The sequence below is a fragment of the Carassius gibelio genome, chromosome B15 (genome assembly GCF_023724105.1).
Source record: "Carassius gibelio isolate Cgi1373 ecotype wild population from Czech Republic chromosome B15, carGib1.2-hapl.c, whole genome shotgun sequence".
NCBI classification, from domain to species: domain Eukaryota; kingdom Metazoa; phylum Chordata; class Actinopteri; order Cypriniformes; family Cyprinidae; genus Carassius; species Carassius gibelio.
Window position 1 is genome coordinate 27,116,546 of NC_068410.1, and position 27,810 is coordinate 27,144,355.

A 27,810-nucleotide genomic window follows, 5' to 3' on the forward strand; every position below is an offset into this window, starting at 1 on the left:
GTCCATGGTTTTCCAGCAGAATTGGGCTACTTTAACACTGTTGCCGGAGGTCGTTTTCATATTCGCGGGTTGAAGCGACTCCTATAACATGATATTTATCCCCTGGAAGGCGAATTTAAGCAGAGGAACCCCACCAAAAATAAAAAATTTAAACTGGAGAGCCCCTCAAAATGCAGCTAGTTGAGCTAGTTTTGAGCAGTATTTGGGTGGGTTTTCTTGTGAAAACCTGGTCCCCCTGATAAAGAGTAGCACTTCAAAAAATGCACGGTTTTGGCAAGTGATTTTGTAAACACGGCCTTAAATGAGTAACGTTTATTGTAAAGAGTTGGCGGAAAACAGGACGTGTCAGATATGCATCATGCACGTCAGATTAGTGATTATTCATGTATACCTGTGTCGGTCATGTAATAAATTAACATAAAAGGTTGAAAATGAAAATACGTGTGTTGCGGTAATTTGGATCTGTGCGGCTCTTAAAGTAACAGCGGGGTATTTTGTGCTTTTTTATTATTGACAGTTGAATTATTTTCAGTAATTTTCAATACATTTGTTGACTTTTGTTTGTTTGTTTGTTTGTTTGAAGTCTCTACAATATAGATGTCACAACAACCTTATTTACAGAAAATGCATATTTGATATGTATCACTTTCTTTAAATAAATCACTCATATAAAGTTTAGGTCATATGGCCCCCTCATAATCGTGTTAAATAATCGTGATTACAATATTGACCAAAATAATTGTGATTATGATTTTTGTCATAATCGAGCAGCCCTATCTTCCTCTGTAAGACATTCTGACTGGAAGACCTCAGGGAGTACGGGTCGGCAGCAACACATCCAGCACCATCATACTGAACTAAGTTTATGGATGACACGACTAAGGTGGGTCTCATTAGCAACAGATATGAGAAAAAACTACAGGAGCAAGGTTTACTTCACTGATTTGCACTCTATATACCATGTGCCTTGTGCTGCTTTACTTATCTTTATTTTTACATCAATCAATCAATCAATCACCTTTATTTATATAGTGCTTTAAACAAAATACATTGCGCCAAAGCACTGAACAACATTCATTTGGAAAACAGTGTCTCAATAATGCAAAATGATAGTTAAAGCCAGTTCATCATTGAATTTAGTTATGTCATCTCTGTTCAGTTGAAATAGTGTCTGTTTTAATTTGCAATCAAGTCAATGATATCGCTGTAGATGAAGTGACCCCAACTAAGCAAGCCAGAGGCGACAGCGGCAAGGAACCGAAACTCCATCGGTGATAGAATGGAGAAAAAAACCTTGGGAGAAACCAGGCTCAGTTGGGGGGCCAGTTCTCCTCTGACCAGACGAAACCAGTAGTTCAATTCCAGGCTGCAGCAAAGTCAGATTGTGCAGAAGAATCATCTGTTTCCTGTGGTCTTGTCCTGATGGTCCTCTGAGACAAGGTCTTTACAGGGCATCTGTATCTGGGGCTCTAGTTGTCCTGGTCTCCGCTGTCTTTCTGGGCAGTAGAGGTCCTTTCTAGGTGCTTATCCACCATCTGGTCTGGATACGTACTGGATCCGGGTGACTGCAGTGACCCTCTGATCTGGACACAGACTGGATCTGGTGGCCACGGTGACCTCGGAACAAGAGAGAAACAGACAAATATTAGCGTAGATGCCATTCTTCTAATGATGTAGAAAGTACGGTGTTATGTGAAGTGTTCCGGTTCCAGTTTACCTAATTAATGCAGCCTAAAATTCCTTTAACGGATTTAGATATTAAAAGCATATTAGTATGTTATGTGTATGCCAGGTTAAAGAGATGGGTCTTTAATCTAGATTTAAACTGCAAGAGTGTGTCTGCCTCCCGAACAATGTTAGGTAGGTTATTCCAGAGTTTAGGCGCCAAATAGGAAAAGGATCTGCCGCCCGCAGTTGATTTTGATATTCTAGGTATTATCAAATTGCCTGAGTTTTGAGAACGTAGCGGACGTAGAGGAGTATAATGTAAAAGGAGCTCATTCAAATACTGAGGTGCTAAACCATTCAGGGCTTTATAAGTAATAAGCAATATTTTAAAATCTATACGATGTTTGATAGGGAGCCAGTGCAGTGTGGACAGGACCGGGCTAATATGGTCATACTTCCTGGTTCTAGTAAGAACTCTTGCTGCTGCATTTTGGACTAGCTGTAGTTTGTTTACCAAGCGTGCAGAACAACCACCCAATAAAGCATTACAATAGTCTAACCTTGAAGTCATAAATGCATGGATTAACATTTCTGCATTTGACATTGAGAGCATATTTGTATATTTGTAGAGTTGTACTTTATATTTTATTATCTGTATTTAATGTTCTACTATTAATGTTATCTGTATGCACCAAGGGTCTGAGAGTAATGCAATTTTAGCAGACTTGAAAACTTAGACATCTCCATCAGGCCAATGAGATGGCAAAGAGGAATTATTCTGAAAAGCTTAGGATTCAGTTCCCTTCCATTGACTTAGCATCCATGTCCCTTACGAAAGGAAAATATATTTACCAATATATTTCTTAAAATATATTGTGATATATTGTAATATATTATTTTCCATTTTTATTTTCTAATATTTTATATATTTGAATACATTTAATAATATATTGATACATGTATTCATGATACATATATTATATTATATATTGCAAAATATACAAATGATTGCCGCTTTCAATATATTGCAATATATGGGAAAAAATAAATATATATAAGAATATATGCCTAATATATTACATGATATTTTCCAATATACTGCAATATATTGTGGTTTCTTAAGGGTGGAAAGGTTTGAAAGACCCACCAACTTCAAGACACCATCCCATAGCACTGTGGAGAATCAAAAACTGGCAAATGATCCGAATGATCCACACACACACACCCTGCTCTTATCTCTCTATTAGTGCTATTGGATCTTAGTGCTGTGTTCGACACTATTGACTACAACATTCTCTTGAATACACTAGAAAACTTTGCTGGCATTAATGGAAGTGCATTAGCATGGTTCAAATCTTACTCTAGCAGTTAATGAAGAGGTATCATATTGACCACAAGTGCAGTATGGAGTACCTCAAGGCTCAGTACTAGGGCTGACTTTTCCACTTTACATGTTATCCTTGGTATATATCATCAGGAAGCAAGGTGTTAGCGTTTATGTTGATGATACTCAGCTCTATGGAAGGAGTAATTTCATACTGCTTAATTCTGAAGAAATATAGGTATTAATTATAGGACCTAAAAACTCTGCCTGTAATAACCTAGAATGCTGTCTAAGACTCGATGGCTGCTCTGTCAATTCTTCGTCATCAGTTAGGAACCTAGGTGTGTTATTTGAGCATTTGTAAAACTTAATTTTTTCCCAAAAAATATCTAAATTATGACTTATGCTCTCAATGTCGAATGCAGAAAAGTTAATTCTTGCATTCATGGCCTCAAGGTTAGATTATTGTAATGCTTTTTTATGTGGTTGTTCTGCTCGCTTAATAAACAAAACCCATCTAGTCCAAAAGGCAGCAGCTAGAGTTCTTACTAGAACCGGGAAGTATGACCATATTAGCCCAGTTTTGTCAACTCTGCACTGGCTGCCTATCAAACATTGTATAGTCCTCCACATCTGCTGCGTTCTCAAAATTCTGTTCATTTAATAATACAGCAAATATCAAAATAAACTGTGGACAGCAGATCCTTTTCCTACTTCACTTCCAAACTCTGGAATTACCTACCTAACATTGTTTGAGAGGCATAGGTCGCACACCTCTGGAGCAACTAGGGGTTAAGTGTCTTGCTCAGGGACACATTGGTGTCTCACAGCAGATTCAAACCCGGGTCTCTCACACCAAAGGCATGCGTCTTATCCACTGCGCCAACACCACCCGTGACACACTCTTGTAAGTGTAAATTTAGATCAAAGGCCCACCAATTTAACCTGCCTTATAACACACTAACACATTTCTAATATTCAAATCCGTTTAAGGATTTTTGGGCTACATTAATTAGGAAAATCCGGAACCAGGAACACTTCCCTTAACAAACAATTTACTTGCTACATCATTAGAAAAATGGCATCTATGCTAATATTAGTCTGTTTCTCTCTTATTCCGAGGTCACTATAGCCACCAGATCCAGTAGGTATTCAGCCCAGATGGTGGATTAGCACCTAGAGAGGACCCTGAATGTCACGGAGACCAGGACAGCTACATGAGCCCCAGAGACAGATCCATAGTCAAGACCTTGTCTCCTAGACGGCCATCAGGAAAAGACCACAGGAAACAGATGATTTTTCTTCACAATCTGACTTTGACCAGACGAAACCAGAAGCTCCATTCCAGGCTGCAGCAGAGGAGAACTGGACCTCCAACTGAGTCTACTCCCATGGTCTTTTCTCCATTCTGTCAACTATGGAGTTTTGGATCCTTGCTGCTGTTACCTCTGGCTTGCTTAGTTGGGGACACTTAATTACCAGCATTTTGCTTGACTTGACTGCACAGATACAATTTAAACTGAACTGAGCTGGATGATAATCTAATTGAATTCAATGATGAACTGCCTTTTTACTTTGCCACAATTTATTTCTTTTATGATGTTCAGGTGCTTTGCTACAATCTATACTGTTAAAAGTGCTATATAAATAAAGGTTCAGGACGGAAATGATTCTGGGGGTTAGAGGTAGCTGACTAGTGCAGTCTTAACTTGGAGTTCAACACGTTCCAAACTGTGGAGATGATCGTGGACTTCAGAAGAAACCCCACTGCACTCGCCCCACTCACCGTCATGGAAAGCCATGTAGCAACAGTGGAGACAATCAGGTTCCTGGGCATCACTAAATCTCAGGAATTAAAGTGGGACAATCACATTGACTCCATTGTTAAAAAAAGAGGTTAGGTTCTATTTACTTTACTTACTGAGGAAATTCAACCTGCCACAGGAGCTGCTGAACAGTTCTACTCTGTAATATCCTTTGATGCATCACAAAGGTGGAGACATGGAGATAATTTGGTTACTCTTTATTAACACATGCAGAGCGGACAACGCATTTCGACACCGTCACAGCAGATTACCTACTGACCCAGAAACAATACTCATCAGGAGAAAAGGTAACATAAGTAAACCCATGCCGCCCTCTACTGGACATCCCATTTACTACATACTCCCCCATTATTGAATCCATCCTTTGCACTTGTATAACTGTCTGGTTCAGCTCAGCTAGAATTTGACCTCAGGAGACTACATTGGATAGTCCGAACTGCTGAGTGAATCATTGGTATAACCCTCCCTACTCTCTAAGAACTGTACTCATCCAGAAAGAACACTGAGCACCAGAACGGCCAGGCACGGGAACAGATTCTTCCCTCAGACAATCCATCTCATGAACACTTAATAATTTTGAAACACATAACACTGTTTATAATATTATTTATCTAACACACATACTTAGTATACATTTTCAAATTACAGATAATATGACTGTACATACAAAATTGTCTATTGTAATATACCTGTACATACAATTGTCAGTTTGTATATTATTACCGTTTATTGTTATTATGTTTGCACTGTGGAAACATGTGTCGAAATTGCACATATGCCTGTACATACAAAATTGTCTTTTTTAATATACCTGTACATACAATTGTCAGTTTGTATATTGTTATTACCATTTATTGTTATTATGTTTGCACTGTGGAAACATCTGTCACAAAAACTAATTCATCATATAAGTAAACTTACCTGGCAATAAAGCTCATTCTGATTCTGATTATTTCAAGGTTTTATATTTATTAAAGATTCAGAGGACACAGAAATGTTCTATTCTTTTAGGGACTACTGTACATGGAATATTTGTAGATTTAAAATTCAGTTGTCAGTGCAGAAGAAATAAAATGGACTGCAAAAGTAATTAAAACAGTTCAAGTTTAAAAAGGGAAGCTTTTTAATAATAATGTATAATACCATCAGGAATATTTTCATATATTCAGAATGTTGTGAGCGGAGCTGTGATTTTAAGCACACTGGGCACTGAAAATGCACCCTCACATGCAAAGACATGCTTATAATTTTTGACTATAATTAATAATTACACGTTGTGAACATCTGCTTATTTCCTGCATTCTGATGATCAGGTTTTTTTATGTCAATGTCCTCTACTATTCATAGAAAGACAGTAGTTTCACATCTACATTTATAAATAAGACATTTCTAAGCTTGATATCACAATATCACCCTATGCACACGTGTGTCAGTAAATTTTATTACAAGGCTCTGCCATCTCAAACAGCCTATGATGTTCACTTGTGCGATGTGCAATGTCATAAGCAGTCTCTCCTGCACTGTTTTTCAGTCCTGCCTGTAGTGTGCGCTGTGACAGCAATAACTCAATCGTCTGCCCAGCTACAGTATTTCCAGCAGCCAGTTGTAGGGGTGTGAGTCGCCCCGCTGTCAAGGCATTGACCTCTGCCCCCCAATTCAAAAGACACGAAGCCACAGCGGCATGGCCCCAACGACAGGCACTATGTAGCGGCATCCAACCATCAGTAGTTCTTGCATGAAGATTCGCTCCAGCACTCAAAAGAGCAGAAACCACAGCATGATGGCCACTGTAAGCAGCACGGTGTAGAGGGGTGTACCCATCACTATCATGACAATTAACAAGTGTTGGGTCCAATGCGAGGGCTTTTTTTACTGTTTCTAACTTTAAAAGAGAAAGAGAGAGAAACAGAAAAGGTTAGAAAAACAAATCAAGAAAAATAAACAGAAATGCATATATACGTAATTTCTTCTATGCCAGATGCTACTGATAGTGTAGGCCAATTGCACACGGAAGCAGCTCCAGGCTGATGATGTATGGGGTCAGTGCTGTGCATGCGCTGGTGAGTCTCGTGAAAACCAATGCTTGTTTATAGGAATCAAAGGAAGTAACATTTCCTTACTTTAGCAAAGGAAAGCCAGTCTCCTCTTGGCTTATATTGAAATCTTCTGACATTCTTCTTTACAAATTCTTGTTTTGTACATCTAATTAGTGACCATTGTTTTGTTTTGATCTCTCCGCTGCATTTCTGCATGCGTAACTTCTGATCAGCACATGCAAAAAGCTGAAATCATCCCTCCTCTGCCCTTAACTGCTTCCATTTACAACAGTGAGCGCAAGCTAGATTATTAAGTTTTGAATATGGATTTTTGGTAACACTTGGTAATACATTATAAGGGTATTCTTAAGTCATTATAATGAATGCATAATGCATTATATAACCTAATTATATGTTGTAACAACTCATGAATATTCATAAGAACAGTTTTAATTTATGATAATATTTACTTAGAGGGTAAGAGTATGATGCTTTATAACACAATGAACACTTGGCATACACTTTTACAATTGATTACATTTGTCATAGTTTAAATGTATTACAAGTCTCATATCTTGCCGTTTTTTCTTATGCTACTTAAATCGTTTAAAGACTTATATGTATGTATTATATGACTTATATGTAGTAATAATAATAATACAAATTCTCTAAAACAGCCATAAGATCAGATATCAGATCAGGTGAATATGTAATATGAAACATTTGCTTTGAAATATTTTTATTGTAATATCAGTTTGATTATTCTGATGGTACCCTTTAGACAGCTATTGATAAGCAACTCTGCAACTTCATATCAACTAGCAGTCATTGGACTATTAGTATGTCTGCTAATGTAAATATATGTTAACACTTTATTTTGATGGTCAACAGATAAACTGACTGTGTGTCTTTGCCGGCAGCCATATCGTCCTGGAGCTACTAAAATTTCCGCATCTTCATGGATAGAGCAGGTCATGGTTGCTTAGCAATGACAGATGCCTCAGGAGCGCAAGTGCCCGAGCGCTTTGGAAAGGAGGAGAAAGACACGTGCCTAGCGTGGAAAATGCTAGGCACGCTGTTTTCAGATTTTTTGCAAAAGCCTTTGGCACTTGCGCTCCTGAGGCATCTTCCGTTGCTAAGCAGCCATGACCTGCTCTCTTCATGAAGACCCTGATATTTCAGCAATGGATAAAAGGACCTGCAACACTAAAAATTTCTTGCAGCTCTGCTACTAAATTAATTTAAAAATGGCAATCCATATACAGCTATGATCAGCACCTTGGCTGAGCTTTCAACATTGTTACTGAAAAGGTGAGGAAGCTATTGCGGCATTCTGAAAGTTGAGATGTTTTTAACTTGATGCGGTGCGGATGCTCCTGGAAAAAACGAGCTCGTCGCACCGCGTGCGCGTTGCTTCCATTATGAGCATACCGCGCGCCTACATTTGAAATAATGAACTTGAGCATGCAAAAGACGCATTATGTGAACGGCCCCTAAAACTGCAATTCATCGACTAGCCGCTCGAGGCTGGCTGCAAAAGGGAGTCAGTCCCATAGACTCCCCATGTTAAAATGCCCAACTTTACAGCAGAAAAAAAAAACGTTTACAGCCTGGTGCAAAAAAAATTACTTTGGTCTAAATAGGTAATTTTGCCCTCATTGACAACTGTGAGGGGGGTGAATTTTTTCTATAACTCATCTGTTTAAATTAGATTAAGACTTAAAATTCTGCATAATTAAGGGCGTGGTCACTTGAGTGACAGGTGGATTGTCGCTGCTGACACTGCCATCGCGCTAAGTGGACGTGGCTTTAGCAAGTAGCTCCAGCCTTTCTACCCATTTTCGATTGTCCTGGAGAGTCACGTGGTGACGCGCTGCCAAGGTGGCGACGGCTAACTCTGCACACTTTAGCCTTCAAAAACACACTTCTGGAGTCTATGGGTGACGTCACGAACATGTTTTTATACAGTCTATGGTTTTTACGTCACTTCCTGTTGCCAGCATGTGTCACTATGACTATAACTGAATATGGGAATGGGGATGTGTTCAGGACAGAACTCTTATCAAATGTGAATTCTGGTGCAGATCATACAATGTATGCCCGTTGTATGTTTCCTTTTTCATGGCGAAACTAGGGATGCCCCGGTTGACCGGCCATAAATCTGAACCTGTCGGTTTTTGCTTAATATACGAGATCGGCTATCGGACGGTTTTTGGTATTTTTTTGGCTGGTTTCTCCGGAAGTCCGCCCGCGTGCACATACTACATTGTAATCGTTCGCTGTGTCATTTGTGTGGAAGTATTTCGAAACCTGTGCGCAGGGCACAGGCAGCCGTTCAGCACTGGAAGTGCAGAGCTTCATGTCTGAGGCACAGATAGCAGGAAGCGATCAGCTGTTGGTGTACTGTCACACAAATAAGAGTCCCTTTTCTGTGCACACTAAAGCTGCGCGAGCGTATACTGTACCGCTCCGTGCCCTGAACACAAGTAGACCGTGAAGAGATTTATAAAAAAAAAAAAAAATTTAGTCTGCTAATGAAATATAAGCTATATCCTAATGTTTTCCTAATGTGAAATTATTTTGTTTTTCATATATTATTTTCAGACATGCAGACCTACTCACATAACGTTACGCATTTAACGAACACATACAAGCGCGCACTTTGGCAGAATTAAATTCAAATAGTCATCAACAGCCATTAGTTAAGGTAAAATTGAGCATCAGAATGGACAAATTTGTTTTTAAGGGAGAAAAAAAAATGTGAAAAATGCCAGCGAACGAACATGTACAAACAAGAATAGTCGCAGTATCAGTAGAGAAGGAGAAGTGTTGGATTTTCGGTTTGCCCCACAACTCACTTAAAGTTTAGGCAAATAGAAACACCATATACTATGTAGCAATCCTTAATTGAAGAAATGTGGCAAAACATCACTGGAGAGAACCTCATATTATTAAATTCAAAAGTGCTTTCCATATTTGGATCAACATAAGCAAAATTTGTGAACGCGCATATTCTGAAATGTTGCGCGTCAAGTCATGCTCCGATGCGTGTATTACAGACTGCATCTTAAAGAGTAACTAAACCCTAAACCAACTTTTTTTAGTTAATGATCTGTAAGAATGGGGCTTTATTAGTGCTGTTCATTGATTCGAGTAACTTTTTTAAAATTTGAGCATAAAGTGTTTTAATTCTACAATATATGGTGTAAAAATGTCTGAGTGCTGCCCTCTTCAGGTTGAACGGTGGCTACTGCAGTTGATTTTTCCTATTGGATGTTGCAGTGGCAAGTGACGTAAGCGGTGGCAGGTGACGTAAGCAGTTTCCAGCTCACCACGCCCCATGGTACGAGCTACCACGCCCTTGGCAGTATAAAACCATCTTGTTCCGTCAAAATCACTTTAGTGAGTCCAGACAAAACTGTCTCTGGTCCGGAGTTGGAATTGCGAGTATTGAAAATGACAAAGATTTAGCATTAGTTAGGATAGATTCAAGTTGGCGTAGATTTATCTGTATTTAGTACAGTGGTGAGGATGGTACGTAGGTGTAGTTTTGCTGGTTGCGAAAGCACTGCTGGACTGCATAGTTTTCCAGCAGACTTTACAATTAGGCACAAGTGGTTGCATGCACTTGGCCTGGAAGACCGCGAGTTCCCGCCTAGAGCTGGAGTGTGCATTGCTTCTCCAACGCAATGGAGGTGGAAATGGGCTTCTCCACACAGCTCGCACTGAAAAGCACTGAAAAGAGCGCAGTTTGAGCCAGCGGCTCGAATTGATATGAACAGACACCTCGACATCCTCCACTTCAGGTGAAGGTGAGGGAGAAAAGTCCTCTACTTCAAATGAATGCGCTGTTGCAAAGCTACTTGCGTCACTACAGTCGCTCTCCATTTTAGCCACTCTGACAGCAGCTGTCAATCAACCCGTACTGCGTGTTTCATGTTTACGCCCCACTCGCTCAGCCCCGCCCTCGGTTCATCCCCTCTATCTCCGCTGTGCTCTGCCCACTTTTCAGCATTTTTCAAATATTGCCAGTGGGTGGAATCGGGCTCTGACCAGGGGTTTAGTTACCCTTTAAAGCCTCTGTTAAACTTTCCGCTAGGTAGGCGTGACGTAAAAATCGTCACCGGAGAGTGTGTGCCGAGGCTCTGAGCAGACGACAGCGCGGACAGCTGCGTGTGGTCAGTAGGTTTCAAAAGCACAATTGCACATGTTCAGGCAGTGTGAAGAAGCTCATTGCTACTCGAACCTGTGCAATCCGTCAATAAAAGAATATAAATACAGTCAGATGTGCAATAATTCTGGGCAATTGTATGTTAACATGTTTGTTGCAGAGCGGACCATCAGCATGCACTTTCAAAAGTATAAATTGAAGAAGTCGCTGGCCGTGTACGCGTCCGGATTGCTCATGCGGAAAGTATAACACAGGCTTTACAATCGCAATCACATAGAGCAGCTGTTAGTACACAGAGCCAAACAGAGAAGCTGCGCAAATCCACGTCCATTTTCTGCGTTTATTTTTGCATCTTCTCAGTTAACAACGGCTCTGTGTAGTAAGACCTACTCTATGTGAAATCACGCACCTTGATGGAATTTACCGCTAAATAGAGAACGGCTTTACTAACGAGATGCGCATTAACGATCGGCTGATCATGATCGGAGCAGCCCTATTAAAAACCTTTATGAATTATCTTGATCTATAAAGAGATGAGCGCTGCAGAGTCCTGTCAGTCGGAGTTAACGTACAGCACTTGAATTCCCAAGTTTCTCTCGAAATACATGAAAGTAAGTGGCTTTTGGACTGGGAGAAGAATAGAGTAAGCTTTATTGTTCTGATATGTGTGTCTGATATATGAATAAAACACTTTGGCAAATTACATTTGAATAGATAGATAGTTTTTGCTGCTTCCATAGACATCAGTGTGTATTTTACAAACTACCAATGTATTGTTTTACTAGTGATTTTGTATATTTAAATGTATGAAACCTAAAATAAACATTATGTTGTTGAAAACACTGCATATTAGTTGTGATATATGACAAGTGCTGAGCGCGTCCGTCTCTGGATCAGCGCCATCCGACGCGCGAAAGCTGTTTGAATCTGGCAGTTCTGTGACGCCACTGAACATTCTATATCATACTCTCAGGGGCACAGAAGTAAGAATCCAATATATGGTGCCATAATGCTCAAAATGTTAAAATGAAATTTACATTTTAAATTATTTTCATCAAAAAAATATCTGCCGAAATTCGGACTGCCAACCAAACTGTGACTGTGACCCCAGCAGTTCCCCAGAGATCTTTGCCGCAATAAACCTTACTGTCTATGATATAAACAGAAAATTTTTGATTGCACATTGCTAGCTAGCAATATGTTGCAGAGCTCCCTTCTTAATTTTTTTTTGCAAAAAACCTTGGCTTGATGGACAGCCAGACACAAGGCCTAACGTTACATCTGATGAGGATGTTTCTCCCTCCCCGGGCCCAACATCAACAGATATGACTCCTCCTGCACTCCTAGCTACGGAAAAAAAACTCCTTCAAAATTGGTCCAAAATTGTCCAACATTTGCTCAAATGATCTTCAGGCCGAGCCACGTAAAAGTACTGTCCCCGATTTCTGATGTTTTGCTTTTCAGGCTCCGCACTGCTCTTTGTGCTTAAATGCTTGCTGCGCTGCTGTAGTTGATGTGCTGGCTGTGCTCCATACTTGGTCTGCTTGCTATGCCTCGCAGGGCATGGCCTTGAATTGCTGCTTGCAGCTATATTATTTTATATAGTTTTATGGTTATGTGGGGCATGGTTATGGTTAGGGTTAATAATTTAGCACAGTAATCTGACAATAAATGTGGCACACCCAGAGTCTCTTTTCTGGCTACACTACTGGGGAGTAGAATTATTTATTTCAATGAATGTAATAGATTAGATATCATAATATTTAGGCTATAATATTATAAATCAGGTTGGTTTATATTGGTGACATAATATGTAAATTATATGCGTGATGCCCGCGAGACTTGCACTTGGACCATATTGAGGCCCGCTGGAAAAAAAGGTTGAGAACAACTGGACTAAACTGTGACAGAACTGAAATGTTTTTTTTTTTTTTTGTAAATTAGAACTTGCATACACGTTTGAAAAGAAGTAAATGTCAGTTCTGCATTAGGATGATTACTTTTATTTGACCTTAAAATTACATAGACTAAATTTGATTTAAAAATCACCTGCTGTAGCACACTGAAAAAAAGTGTTTCATCCATCCAATTAAAAAATGTTAGGGTAATGATTCACATCTATATTTATTAACTTGAGACAATAAGTTATTTATTTTTCATTGGCTCAAGTAAAAGAAATATAGATGTGAATCATTAACCTAATTTTATTTTTTTTATTTTTTTTTGGATGAATGAAACACTTTGCATCTTTGTTTTATTCACACCAACATTATTTGATTTAAAAATTATATAATAATTAATCTATTTATATAGCATACTTTTATTTAGTCTCACTGGTAAAGACCTTTTTTTTTAAATTTAAAACCAAATTTAAAAACTAAAACAAATACTGAATGCTGATTAAGAAACATCTTATTGAGTGTGTGTTGATTGTGTTGTTTGGACTGTTGAACTATGCAGTTATTGCCTTTAATTTCACATGGTTACAGTTAATCTTTTCATTTAAGGCCAGTTCTCTGTAGTTTCAACCCAATTCAAAAACAAAAGCTAAATGCTGATGTCTGTACCGTCTATGTTTTTTACTGAATGTAGGCTACTTACTGTGTAGTTACTGCTGTTAATTTCAGATGGTTACGGTTATTGTTTTCAATAGCCAAAAGCCAGTTTGGCCAATTAAATACCAAATAAACATCTTGTTTATGCACACTTTACTTCTTTCTTGTTTGTTGCTTAAAGATCGGAAAAAAAAAACGGAAATCGGTATGGGAATCGCCAGTTTGCTTTTAAAAAATCTGTATCGGAATCGGCCATGAAAAATCATGATCATGCATCCCTAGGCGAAACATTAAAGTTTGTTAGGCTTCCACGGACATGCCCTTCAACAGAAATCTTCGCAATTTAATGTCACAATAGGCTTTAGATTACACTTACCAAATTTTGTGTAAATCAGTTTAAATTTCTAGGAGGAGTTTATTACATTGTTAAATACAATGCCTGAAAATGGCAAAAACAACACAAAACTTGCAGAGAAAATTCTTAATAAAATACTTCCTGTTGGGTTTCAGACCTTGTACCGGTGGGACTTTTTCTGTAGGTATTGGTGTGTTACATGTGTCTACCAAATTACGTACAAGTATTTGAAACATAGCTCAAGAGGCACATTGTTAAAATGTTAAAACTGGCGCTATCAAGCCATTTTGCCACAACCAGTTCTGAGACCCATATCAGATTAACATTTTCACCACTTTTGGCGTGTGCGTGCGTGAGTTTTTAAAGGGCCAAAAATGAAAATTAAGCCATAAATTACTTATTTTTATCCATATTCAAAATGTAATAATCATGCTGACCTCATATGTCATTTCCCCGGAACTGCTTCCGTTTTACAACAGTGAGCACAAGCTAGATTAAAGTGAAAAAAAGTTGAAATTTCGACTCACTGTTGTAATGGGCTGCCAAAACGTTTGAAAGTCGAGGACCAATTTTAAGCAACAGGCTATAACTTGTGAATGAAATGAGATATCTTAACCAAACTTGCTGGACATTTGTAAGAGCAAAAACTTTGGTCAAATAAAAAAAATTGCACACCTCTGCCACTTGGGGGCGCTATAAGACAGAAAAAACACATAAATGGCTATAACTAAGCAACCGTTGGTCCGATCGACTTGAAAATTGGCATGTCATGTCTTTGTCAGAAGTGGCACAAGTAACTATGAGGACATTCGCGTATCTCAAAAAACATGGCCGCCATTGGCCAAAGAAGTTTGAGCATCTATTTAACAAGGTTAACGGATGTCAATCGGAACGAAACTCGGTGGGCATGTTTGACTCATAGCCCTAAAGGACTGCAAGAATTTTGAAAGAAATCGGCCACTAGTTGGCGCTAACGAGTTTTATGGCTCTGTAATCACGTGGTGTTTCACATATCAACACAATATGCATATCATTTGATAGATCTCCTCATAATGCACAACTTTGCCTCAAGAACCATTGCTGTCAATCAAATCGTTCAATTGTTATTCACAAATATGTTAAAAACCTACTTTTGCGAACAAGTCCTAGGTTTTTTGCCCGATCGGAACCAAACCACTGCAGTAATATTCTGTGGACTGTGTAGATCAATAATTATTAAAAAAATGTTGAATTTTGTCTTTTGGTTAGCTGTAACGGGGTAATTTAGAAAAAGGGGTGTGGCCAAACATACCCCAAAGCCTATAAAACCTAAAGGAAAACTCCAAACTTTATGAAACTCAGTGAAATCATGTAACATGTGACTCTTAACAAGCATGCAAAGTTTCATGTAGATCAGACCATAGGTGGCGCTATAACAGTAGAAAAGGTCTCAAAACACAAGATTTATAGGGTAAATGGCCTCAAATTGTTTGAAAATGTCCATATATTCACTCAAAAACACTAAATCTTCATATCATATGATAAATCTCCTCATTCTGAACAACTTTGCCTCTGGGACCTATGTTGTCAATAAAGCTGTTAATTAAATATTCAAGATTATTTAAAAAAGTTACTTTGGCATACTTGTGATACGGTTTAAGATGAAAATCAATAAAACCACTGAAGTACAATTCTCTAGACTCTGAAGGTCAATAATTATCAAAAACATGTTGAACAATTGCATTTGGGCAACTATAAACCAATAATTTTATAATATGTTATTTGCATAGTGTACACAAAGGCCTATTTATACAAACAGAAAGCCCACAAATTATCAAAACTGTGTAAAATAATGCATGATTTCATTCTAAACAAGCATGCAAAATTTAAGAGAGATTGGGCAAAAAAAAAATTACAACACTATAACAGTTATGTTTTAAAACACAGTGTTGTTTGAGTAAATGCAATTTATAACCACTAGATGGCAGCGGAAGACCACTAATGGGCTCATTCAGTAAAGTTGAACAGTACTGTTGAAAGGATTCATGAATTCATGCCAACACATTAAAAAATGAACTGTTATAACATTTTAAATCTCATTGAGTCAATGTTTTACATTTTGTTCATACAGATATATCAGTTTTTACAATTTTGCCACATTATGATTACAGTTTAACCTGAAAATGACATTAAAACTCTAAAAAAAGAGAAGACTTGCAATAAGTTTGTCACCTATCACTTATGTCAAATACATATATCTGCAACAAAATGTGTGTGCATGTAAATGTGTGTCTTTGTCTTTGTGTTTGTGTGTGTGCACATGTTTATATAGAATTAATATATAAGTCTAATCATTTAATTTCAGTGTTTGTGTCTGTCTGCCAGCCTGTACTACATTTTGGATGTGTTTAAATGTCATCCAAACATCCAGGTTGGCTCTGACCACCTCAGAGGCCTTAATGTGCTTGAACCCCGGTAAAATGCTGCTTGCAGCTTTAATTTCTTTAATAATTTGTATGAAAGAAGAAAGTCATATACATCTAGGATGACTTCAAGGGGAGTAATTCATGGGCTAATTACATTTTTTAGGTGTACTGACACTTTAAGCATGTTTAGGCCCTCAAAAATGTAATTTATTAGGAGAAGAAGAAAAAAAAAAAAGCATCTGAGAAATTCCAACATGATCCTCGCACCGCTGGTGCTCGGGCCCTAAAAAAATAGATATCCAGAATCCAGAAAATAAAAAATAAGAGGGTGACCCTTGTGCACCCTTCAAAGACTGAAACCACAGAGCCCCCCATATAAATTCTAAATAACCCCTAAATATATATATATGAAATGTTTGCTTACTCTGTTTCTCTCAGCGGCCCATAATATCAGTTCAGTTGGAGTGTTTTGTAATTTAAACTCTTGTTGTTGATACCATTCTTCAGTGTGACAAGATTCATCATCATCTCCTTCCTCCTCATCCACCCAGCTGCTCTTTGACCCTACTGGGATCATGTGACCATGAGACTCTAGTAAGTCAAGCTGGTTAAAGTCTTCTGGAAAATCCATCACTGAGTCCACCTTTAGAGTAAAAGAGAGTGAGATACCGTTGTGTGTGTTTGGGGAGGGGTGGGGGTACACCAGTTTTACAACATAGCATAGCAAAAAAAAGAAATAAGAAATAAACAGCCTGATTGCATTTTCGTTAAGTTTTTACAGAAACTGTAGAGCATGAATTTAAGCATTTAACACTGTTACCCAGGCTGTAGGGGGGAAAAAAATCACACAAAAAATATTTCATATTCATAATTTTCATAATAATAATGTTTATCAATAAAACATTGGTAATGCATGCTTTTAACACTGGTAACGTTACCCGGGTTGTATGACAAAATCATAAAACATTTTCTTAACAAATGTAAGTTTTTCTTTAAAAAAAATGTTTATATAATGTAGATGTTTATTTTATATTTATTACTAGGACATATTAGGACATAAGTAATCATTGTATCTTAGAGCACAATATGATTCCATAACTGATTCATGGTGCCACCTTAGTCTCTTTTTCAATAGGCTGACAAGATCACTTTGTATCGATAAAACCATCGTTTAAACTATTAAAACGTATTTCATGTATTCTAATTGCATAACGTATTTCACACAAAACAAACTCACCGATAGCTAGCCTTTTTCACATTGAGCACGTCGATAACATACACATATCTAGTACGGATGCTGTCTTGACTCTGGGGAATGTAGTTTTTTGTGTCCCCCCTTTACCTTATACCTAATGAATCTCTAAACTACATTTCCCACGATTAAAAAAAACTTCCCGCGAACATAAGCTTGGCTACTTCCGTAGTAGGAGGGCAAAATTGATTCTATGTAAACGTGCATCAGTGAGCGCTTTGATTCTTTTCATAGGTAAAGTTATATTTATTTTGCTTTGAATTAACAATTCAAAAGTCCACTTTGAAACACGTTGCAACCGCTTTGTTTAGTACAGTTTTTTTAAGAATCAAATCTTCTCTTCTCGTATGTTTATGAGCAAAGTAAGGCATGTACAACTATCTCACAGTCAGCAGCGTTCTCTGTGTGAAAGTATGGTAACTTTATCTCTAACGTTAGATCAAGATCAACAGATTTGAATCCCTCTTTTTTCTCTGATCAGGGTCATCATTTTCAGTGTCTACACAGTATGACATCAGCTGGAAACACCATGTGAGTATAATTTAACTTTTGCTAACGTTACAGTTGACTTCAGAAGTTTAAATAAATACACCTTGAATAATCTGCAAAATTATATATATATATATATATATATATATATATATATATATATATATATATATATATATATATATATATATTATGTATGTATGTATGTATATATATTACTATTACTTTTATTTTTTATTTAGTACTGACCTGAATAAAATATTTCTAATAAAATACGTTTACTTATATTCCATAATAATAGTTGAATTACATTTTTTTTACCTCGTTCAAAATTTTGCATACGCTTACATACAATTCTTAATACTGTGATTAAAAATAAAAAAAGTTTAAATTTAATCACTGTATTTTTAAATATTTTAAGTTTTAACAATCAAACACAACATTAAAAATTAAACAAATATCTAATGTCTAATGTATTTTATGCAGATTAAACCGGTTTTAATGCTTGTTGTCTTGTCTCCTGAGGCCAAAAGGAGGGTTCATTGAGTAAAATGCTGCATAGCATTTAAATTGTCAACATAAGGAAGTAATCCTATAGTAAAATTACAAAAATCGATATAATTTCATAAATTTCATAAACAATTATGAAGAAGAAAAACCATCATGTATTTATGCATTGCTTAATTCAAAGTGTCAAAGCGCCATTCACACAGATTGGGTCTCATTCATGAAACATTCGTAAATATACGAGTAAATATCTGAGTGATTTGCGCGTAAAGAGAACTTCCCGAAAACTCTTCTCCTGATTCACAAAAACTTCGTAAACGTCAGATGTGATAGTGAAATGTGTGTGTGTGTTAATGAATTCCAATCAGTCGTAAATGGGACGCGCGTGCACGCTTACTCTCAATTACCATAAATCCCGCCTATTAAATCCGACTGACAACTATATATGAGCATCATATTATGACACCAAACGAAGGATTTCAACATGTCTTCTCAAAAGCGACTGAAAAAGCAACATTTCTCAGCTGCAGAAATTGAAGTTTTATTATCAGAAGTTCATTCAAAACGCCACATTTTATTTTCAAGCATACTAGTAGCGTATCAGGTCCTAAAAAAGGAAGTTTGGCAGCATATTACAGATCCTATTACTGGCTCTCATAATAAAAGTTAAAAGAAAAACCGTATGTAATTCATATATATAATATTTTTTTCAAAATGCTGTGTAAATATGTACCCGATGGTGAATTTGCCGTATTAATGAGCAAAACGTTCAGACGTTAAATGCACTATTTACGCGTGGCTGGGAGCAGGTGTAGATTTCTTTCGTACCAACTAACATTTGGAAAATACGACCGTTTTAATGAATCCGAAAATTTACGCCAAAACCACTTTACACGCGATTTACACAAAAATTAGTTCTGCTCTTGTTTCATGAATGAGACCCATTGTGTTTTAAAATACATGAGACACAGTGAAAAATGACTAAATGCTGAAAAAAAGAAAGAAAAAAAATAATATTTTGGCAAAATATTAAAATCTTCATTCTGTTCACAAAGTTTATGCATTGCCTAACGGATTGTTAGACAGAGGTTTTACAGTAAACAGTGGAACGTGTGTGTTGGTGCTTATTGCTATCAGTCTGAGGAGCCAACTTTCACCTGAGAATGTGGATATTATTTTTTTTCTCAACATTAAAATGTGAAATAGGGTTGTGCAAAAAATCGAATGCGATTTTCATGCACATCTCATCAGTAAAGACGCTCCTGTAATTAGAAGTATATCTCCAGCACATGCGTTCAGATCAGGGTTGCCAGGTTTTCACAACAAATATTGCCCAGTTGCTTCTCAAAACTAGTCAAAAACTAGCCCAATCGCGCTTCCAGAAGGTTCCCCAATAAAAAATTGCTTCCCGGGGTTAAAATACACGTTTTTTTTTAGCAGGGTTGCCTTGGTTAAATTCGCATTTTAGGGGCTAAATATCACGTTATTTGTATTGGGGTCGCTTTGACCCGCGGACATGAAAAACAACCACAGACTAGGCAACACCGGTTGGCATTTACTACACCGAGCCGTAAATCACTGACAATCTACACAAAATCGATGTTAAAATCGCAGGCGATTCTTTGTCGATTTTGAAAACAATTTTGTGTTAGTTGTCGGTAGACTACGGCTCTGTGTAGTAACTGCCGCTCCACCTGAACCAGTGTTGCCAAGTCTGCGATTATTTTTCATGTCTGCCGTTTGAAGCAATCCCAATACCAATAACGTGATATTTAGCCCCAAATTTTACCAGGGCAACCCTTCCAAAAAAATATATATATATTTTAACCTCTGGAAGCAATTTTTAAAGGGGAACCTTTTGGAAACGCGATTGGGCTAGTTTTGGACTAGTTTTAAGAACTAACTGGGCAGGATTTGTTGTGAAAACCTGGCAACCCTGGTCTGAGCGCACGTGCTGGAGATATACTTCTAATTACAGGAGCATCTTTACTAATGAGATGTGCATGAAAATTGCATTTCTTTTTTTTTGCACAGCCCTAATGTGAAACAATATTCACACTATAAACATAGGACAACTTGAGTGTATGTACGTGTAATTTAGGGCTGTCAACTAATATTCTAAATTCGAATATGTATTCGAATAGTTAAAAAAACGAATTTCGAAGGTGAAAATTAATAATATTCAAAAAAAAATAAAAAAAAACGGTAGAAAAAAAGGCCCGCGGTAGTAGAGGCGTGGTTGTCTGCCTTGCGAGTGGGTGCACTAGTGCGCCTGAGGGTTCAGGGACAGGTCACAGCCTCACAGGATGTTCTGATATGTCACAAAAACGCACACCGTGCACGATAGAGGATTAGAGCCTGAAGAAGTTGTTGTAAGGCTTTGACTCGGACAATCCGTGAAATGATAGAGATAGAAAATGAGGAGTTGGTGTCCCACACATTTAATGGGTGGTACACGACTGTGGGGTGGGGCCGAGAGGCGTGGGAACGAGGAGTGAGGCCAGGTGTAGTGATTGGAGATGAGCGCCCCACCGCCAGTATCGAGTCCCACGTAGGAGATGGAAGGATATAAAACTCCATACTCATCGGGAAGAAGGAGGCGGGAACCGGCGCACAATCAAAAATCACTTTAATATTCAAAAATAAACAAAACAGAGCGTCAGCCCCTCACGGCGACTGACGCGCACAAATAAAAGCCAAAACATAAAATAATATCCCAGGCCTGGTTCTCTCTCGTCCTTCACGGTCGTCGCTCCAGTTTTATATCCTTCCATCTCCTACGTGGGACTCGATACTGGCAGTGGGGCGCAGGTGTAGCTCATCTCCAATCACTACACCTGGCCTCACTCCTCGTTCCCACGCCTCTCGGCCCCGCCCCACAACGACAATGCACTCTTCTCATACATGAGAGATAAACTCTTTATTGGCGTTACAAATAAAGTAAAGACAAAATAATAAAAAGGCAGCAGAGTGAACTTATCCATAGTGGTTCTCACGTAGTCCTTCTCTTAAAGACAGATTACTTAACTTCTAACGCACTCTAGAGGTCGGCCGATATACTGCCCTGCTCACAGACAGCAGCGTGCTCGGAGAGACAGCTGTCCTGGAGCTGCCCAGAATGGTGAATGACAGTTGTTCGGAAGCAACTCATTTGTATTCAGGGATGTCAATATTCGATCATTTCCATGATCTATCGTAGTTTAAATTTACGATCAATTAATAACCTTAATGCTGCAAAATGCGTCTGCAGCGGTATTATTATGATGTGCAAAAGCCACTTGGAAAAAAAGCTTTCTCACCTGAATTAGAGGGGTTTTAGTATGAATAAAATGCTAGTAGTAGGACTGTAAAATGAATAGATGTGATTATGATCATTTGATAAAATAAAGAGAGAGCGCGCCACGTTGGAGATCATTTTACTCAGTTTCCCGTCAAGGAGACCGCTGAATGCCCCTCTTTAAATGGTTTCGTGGTGCTCGTTGTTGTATTTTAAAACGCAACTGCAATGTTTTCAAATGACACTATAGTAACGTTAGTGGTGCAACGGATCATCATTGATCCGTGATCCGTTCGGATCAATATCTTCGGTTCGGCGCACATGTGACCCGCGGATTCACTCAGTGGTCATGGCGAGCGGAGGTATGGAGGAGCTTGAACGCCCCGCGCATTTTGACCTCCCTGTCAGATAGCTATAATGATGAAGGAAAGAGGTTAGAGTGAAAAGATTGTGCCAGATCTTTATGAACGGGAGAAGAAAAAAGTTGTGGATGAACTATCCCGAGCATCCTCTGTTGCGCTCACGACATACGGGTGGACGTCCAGGGGGACGGAGAGCTATGTTACGATAACTGCTCACTTCATTAAAGCAGACTGGGAGATGAGAAGTCCGGCTATTATGTTAAAAAGAAGATATTATGCCATGTGCACTTTAAGTTGATTTCATATATTTTAATTTAATAATTTAATGTTATAAAAAAAAAAAAAAATGTTTATTTGTCTTGGCCTTTTTTTTTTCTGATCTGAAAAATGATCCTATCCATATGAGGACGAGCGAGCGTGGGTTTGACTAGATGTATTTGGAGGTTATTGCTCACGTCTCGTTCTGCACATATCCAAATGTTTCCATATTTGCAATGTATCTGAATGCTAAACTATTATTTTTTAAAATTTTTTTAATGTAAACTAGACGGAAAAGATCATCCTCTTCAGTTGAGCAAAAATGTCCTTGGCATCACATCAGAGTGGACCGGTACACTACGGTCTATTTAAACTGACCAGTGTAACCTTTTAAATGTTTGGCTGACTGTACTTTATGGGTGTACTCACACTAGGCACTGTTGCCATGATCCGGTCCCAAGTACGATTGTCCCCCCTCCCCACTCCCCCTCTGGCCTGCACTCACATATAGGGTTTCAGCATTCGTGCCGGAGCACGCTTACGTCATTAAGGTGCGACGGTTTCGGGATAAACAGGAAGAGCGGCGCTCTCTGAACACAATGGAGTCCATCGCTCTGTTTTCTTTGTGGATAATTTTTTGTCGTTTGGTCCACAGCCCTCTCACAGCCTGTTGTTAAACAGATGTGTCGCCTTAGTGGCGTGAAAATTTTCACGTAATCGTGCTGCTCGTATGAGGATGTTTGCAAGGTACCAGCTGAAGTGCAGCAAGGACTTTGCAGTTTTTTGTTTTTATGCGTTTTGCCGTAGACCAAAGCGACCCTTTCCCTGCCATGTTGGTTTTGGAGCGTCGGAGATTTACAGATGAAGACAGTGGAAGCAATCAAAAACAACAAAAAGAGCAATGATATATAAGTGCTATAACAAGTCTCAGTTAGGTTAACACAGTACACACAGCATGGGATTTTAAATAATAAATAAAAAGAAAACAGAATGAAAAAAGAAAACCGAAAGAATAATAAAAAAAAAAAAAAGAATAGAGCAAGCTAGTTAGAGGTCTTTACACATACACACACATAAATAATTGCATAATGAAAAGAAAAATAGAATACAAAAAGATTAGAAAGGTAGTTAGATTTTTTAAGAATAGAATTAGAATATTGAGTGATAAAGGGCCAAATAAAGATGGAAGAGATGTGTTTTAAGCCGATTCTTGAAGATGGCTAAGGACTCAGCTGCTCGGATTGAGTTGGGAAGGTCATTGCACCAGGAGGGAACATTTAATTTAAAAGTCCTTAAAAGTGACTTTGTGCTTCTTTGGGATGGCACAATCAAGCGATGTTCACTTGCAGAACGCAAGCTTCTAGAGGGTACATAAGTCTGAAGTAACAAATTTAGGTAAATTGGTGCAGAGCCAGTGGTAGTTTTGTAGGCAAACATCAATGCCTTGAATTTTATACGAGCAGCTATTGGAAGCCAGTGCAAATTGATAAACAGAGGTGTGACGTGTATTCTTTTTGGCTCATTAAAAATTAATCTTGCTGCCGCGTTTTTAATTAATTGTAAAGGTTTGATAGAATTGGCTGGAAGACCTGCCAAGAGGGCATTGCAATAGTCCAGCCTGGACATAGCAAGAGCTTGAACAAGGAGTTATGCAGCATGTTCCGAAAGAAAGGGCTTGATCTTCTTGATGTTGAATTATGCAAATCTGCAGGATCGGATAGTTTTAGCAATGTGGTCTGAGAAAGTCAGCTGACCATAAATCATAACTCCAAGGCTTCTGGCTGTTTTTGAAGGAATTATGGTTGAAGTGCCTAACTTGATGGTGAAATTGTGATGGAACGATGGGTTTGCTGGAATCACAAGCAGTTCTGTCTTGGCAAGGTGAAGGTGGTGGACCATCATCCAGGAAGAAATGTCTGTTAGACAAGCTGAGATGCGAATAGTTACCGTCGGATCATCAGGATGGAATGAGAGGTAGAGTTGAGTGTCATCAGCATAGCAGTGGTATGAAAAGCCATGTTTCTGAATGACAGAACCTAATGATGCCTAATGATAGACAGAGAAGAGAAGAGGTCCAAGAGCTGAGCCCTGAGGCACCCCAGTAGTTAGATGTTGAGACTTGGACACCTCACCTCTCCAAGATACTTTGAAGGACCTATCTGATAGGTAAGACTCAAACCATTGAAGTGTGGTTCCTGAGATGCCATTTACCAGTAGGGTTGATAGGAGGATCTGGTGATTAACCGTGTCAAAAGCAGCGGACCGATCAAGCAGGATAAGTACTGAAGATTTGGATTCTGCTCTTGCCAGTCTTAGAGCTTCAACAACTGAGAGCAAGGCCGTCTCAGTTGAATGTCCACTTCTGAAGCCAGATTGGTTGCTGTCAAGGAGATTGTTGTGTATGAGAAATGTAGAGACTTGTTTGAACACAGCTCTTTCAAGTGTTTTTGCAATGAAAGGAAGAAGAGAAACTGGTTTAATTATTATTATTTAATTTATTTATTTAAATGTATATTTAAGTTTACATTTATGCTCCAAAAAAACTTCATAAATGCTCTAAAACTTTTATGTAAATGATTGACATCATGATAATATATATATATATATATATATATATATATATATATTATATATATATATATATATATATAACCTGTTTTATATATTTAATACTTGGTCAGTTTATTGATTTGTTTGGTTAACTTTGGATACATTTTTTTTTATTTTAATACTGTGCAGTGCACAAAATTAAGATTCGAGAGATGGTTCAAGTCAGTGCTCAATAAATGATGATAAATTTAGAAATGTTGTGCATCCACTTATTATTAGTGTGACATTTTAGCATGCAAATGAAGGGGAAAACTTCAAGATATCGGCCCTAAAAATCGGTAGCACATATCGGCCATCCGCTGACCCTGACCTCTAAACATCAGCATTGGCTATAGAAAAACCCATACCGGTCGATCTCTAATGCACACTATGTGGTGATATAGAAGAACTACGTGAGAACCACTATGGATGAGAAGTTCGCTCTGCCGTCTTATTATTTTCATGCACACAGCACTATAATGTGATGCATGCACAATATGTTTTGGCCGTTACAAAGTCTCCATCCACAAAGAGACATACATTGTCTGCAGATATATGCAATTTCATTGCACTTTAAAAAGTAATCTGAACAGTCTATATGTGTGTAATATTTTAAACGAGCCCTCATTAGCTGATCAGTTCAATTTAAAACTTTACTCCAAATATATGAATTTACCTGTTTTGAATACTTTATATTTAACGTGTTCGCTTATGTCCAATATTAGTCTTAAACTGCTGGACTTTAAAATAAATCTACTATTTATTTTCACCATTGACTGATTCTGCAGAACATTTAGACCGATCACTTCCGTGTGCAGATGCAGCAAATTTGTTAGTGGACACGCGATAAGACTGTTGTGTCCGACTATATATGAACTAGCTGTTTTAAATACAGTATTTTTATATTTAACGTTTGTTTCTCAGTATGTTTGAAAGTATATTTTTTCGATTATTGGTGATTCCATAGGCTCTCTGTCGCGCACCTGCATGGTTTAAAGCACCAAATAGTTATGCTATGACAAGAACAAAGAGTCTGATGATGTGACGATTTGAAAAATGACCATATCCCCAACACTAATGCGCATGTTCATATCGTTAGATACATCACCCAGCCCTAATATATATATATATATATATACTTTTCGTTCGAAAATCGATTGCACAGTAGATCGGACCAACCAAAAAAAGTTTCGAAAATGAAAATAGGGAATCGATTTTAACAAAATATGTACACTATTAATTTTTAAATAATTAAACAATTAAAAAAATATAGATTTAACAAAACTCACAAACAAGCAGAAAAAGAAAATAAAGAATTCCGAAAGTGCAGTAGACGTTGCGAAAGCTAGACAGAAAATACCAGCAAATACGCGCCTATAAGATCCAGTAACGTCGAAAGCGACTTCTTATGCTGTGTTCACACCAAACGCGAATAGAGCGTCTGGCGCGAATGATTTCAATGTTAAGTCAATGCAAAGGCGCGTTTACGCGCGTCTGGAGGTCTCGCGGCGCGAATGGGGCGTTAAGCGCGGCGCGGAAGACGCGAATTCGCCTCATTCGCGCGTCTAGTTCGCGCGAATGCCGCGAATTGACGCGCGAATAGAGCGCTTCGCGCGAAACGCGCGTTAAGCGCGAATGGTGCTTTTTGTGCATTTAGCGTTTGACGCGAATTCGCGTCTGCCGCCTGAGTTGAAAAATTTGAACTTTGGCGTCAATTCGCGCCGCGTTAACCAATCAGGAGCCTGCTAGGAGTCACTCATTCAACAGTATGTTCCTGCAGCCTCGGGTTGCAGTGTTGCCAACTTAGCGACTTTGTCGCTAGATTTAGCGACTTTTCAGACCCCCATAGCGACTTTTTTTTTTTGACAGACCTTATTTAGTCTCTGAGACTCTCCGACACTGCCGCACGAGCTCTCTCTCTCTCTCTCTCTATCTCTCTCTATCTCTATCTCTATCTCTCTCCCTCTCCCTCTCCCAGCGTGCACACACGCCTCTCTCTCTGTGCATCTGTTATGTTCGGCGAGCAGAGAGGAGCAGCACTTTCAGTTAAAAAATATATTCTGTTGCTTCTAACTCTATTTTACATACAAGTATAGCCGAAATCACAGTACAATCATTATCTTAATCTTATGCGTATGTGATTTCATTAGACATTGTCATAAATAGGATTTGAGAGCTGGTTATGTAGTCTTAATGGACCGCGTTTCATTCATTATAATATTAATTCCGTTGTCGGACAACAGAAACATTAAAATATAATAATTAAAAACTTGTATTGAAAATTTTAGCTGCCTTAAAATGCATTACATGAGCACAGAAAGGGCAAGATAATATGGCGCACTTACGTCATGAATATGCTAATTAGCGTGTGACGTCATTTAGCGACTTTTCAGTCAGGGTTTAGCTACTTTCCATTGAAAGAAGTTGGCAACACTGTCGGGTTGTGCAGGAATACCCTTCTCCACTCATTCAACAAGGAGGAACGACTGATGTTGTCAGTGAGGAGTCAACCGGAGCTATATGACAAAAGTTCATATTTCTATAGAGACCGGAATAAAAAGGACCTATGTATATATATAAAACATATTAATAGATAAATTGAATAAAGGCCAAAGATAAGAAACGTTTCATTTTACCCCAAACGAATTATATTTTATCTTGAACCACTAAAGAGACATCAGAGCCAGCGGCAAATGTCAGAAAATCTAGCCGAGGAAAGGCTACTCTCGGCGGATA

The 27,810-nt window shown here is 38.2% G+C and overlaps 2 protein-coding genes across 6 annotated transcripts in view; one reads left to right on the plus strand and one right to left on the minus strand.

The window, feature by feature from the left end:
• Nucleotides 1–5,917: 5,917 nt before the first annotated feature.
• Nucleotides 5,918–17,700, minus strand: ankrd49 (ankyrin repeat domain 49). The gene is made up of 3 exons (XM_052576199.1): nt 17,578–17,700; nt 16,765–16,983; nt 5,918–6,700 (listed from the first exon to the last, which is right to left on the minus strand). The coding sequence occupies exons 2-3, from the start codon at nt 16,969–16,971 to the stop codon at nt 6,248–6,250; spliced, it is 660 nt and encodes a 219-aa protein (XP_052432159.1). The 5' UTR covers nt 16,972–16,983; nt 17,578–17,700; the 3' UTR covers nt 5,918–6,247.
• Nucleotides 17,701–17,730: 30 nt separating this feature from the next.
• Nucleotides 17,731–27,810, plus strand: part of mre11a (MRE11 homolog A, double strand break repair nuclease) — a 320,741-nt gene continuing 310,661 nt past the window's right edge. Inside the window, exons 1-2 of one of the 5 annotated variants that reach the window (XM_052576125.1) lie at nt 17,731–17,826; nt 18,074–18,123. In XM_052576125.1, the coding sequence (XP_052432085.1) occupies nt 18,101–18,123 (23 nt within the window). In that variant the 5' untranslated portion in view covers nt 17,731–17,826; nt 18,074–18,100. Of the gene's footprint in view, nt 17,827–17,850; nt 17,960–18,073; nt 18,124–27,810 lie in introns of those variants that run through there. The other 4 variants (XM_052576126.1, XM_052576122.1, XM_052576123.1 and 1 more) reach the window with 4 other exon arrangements.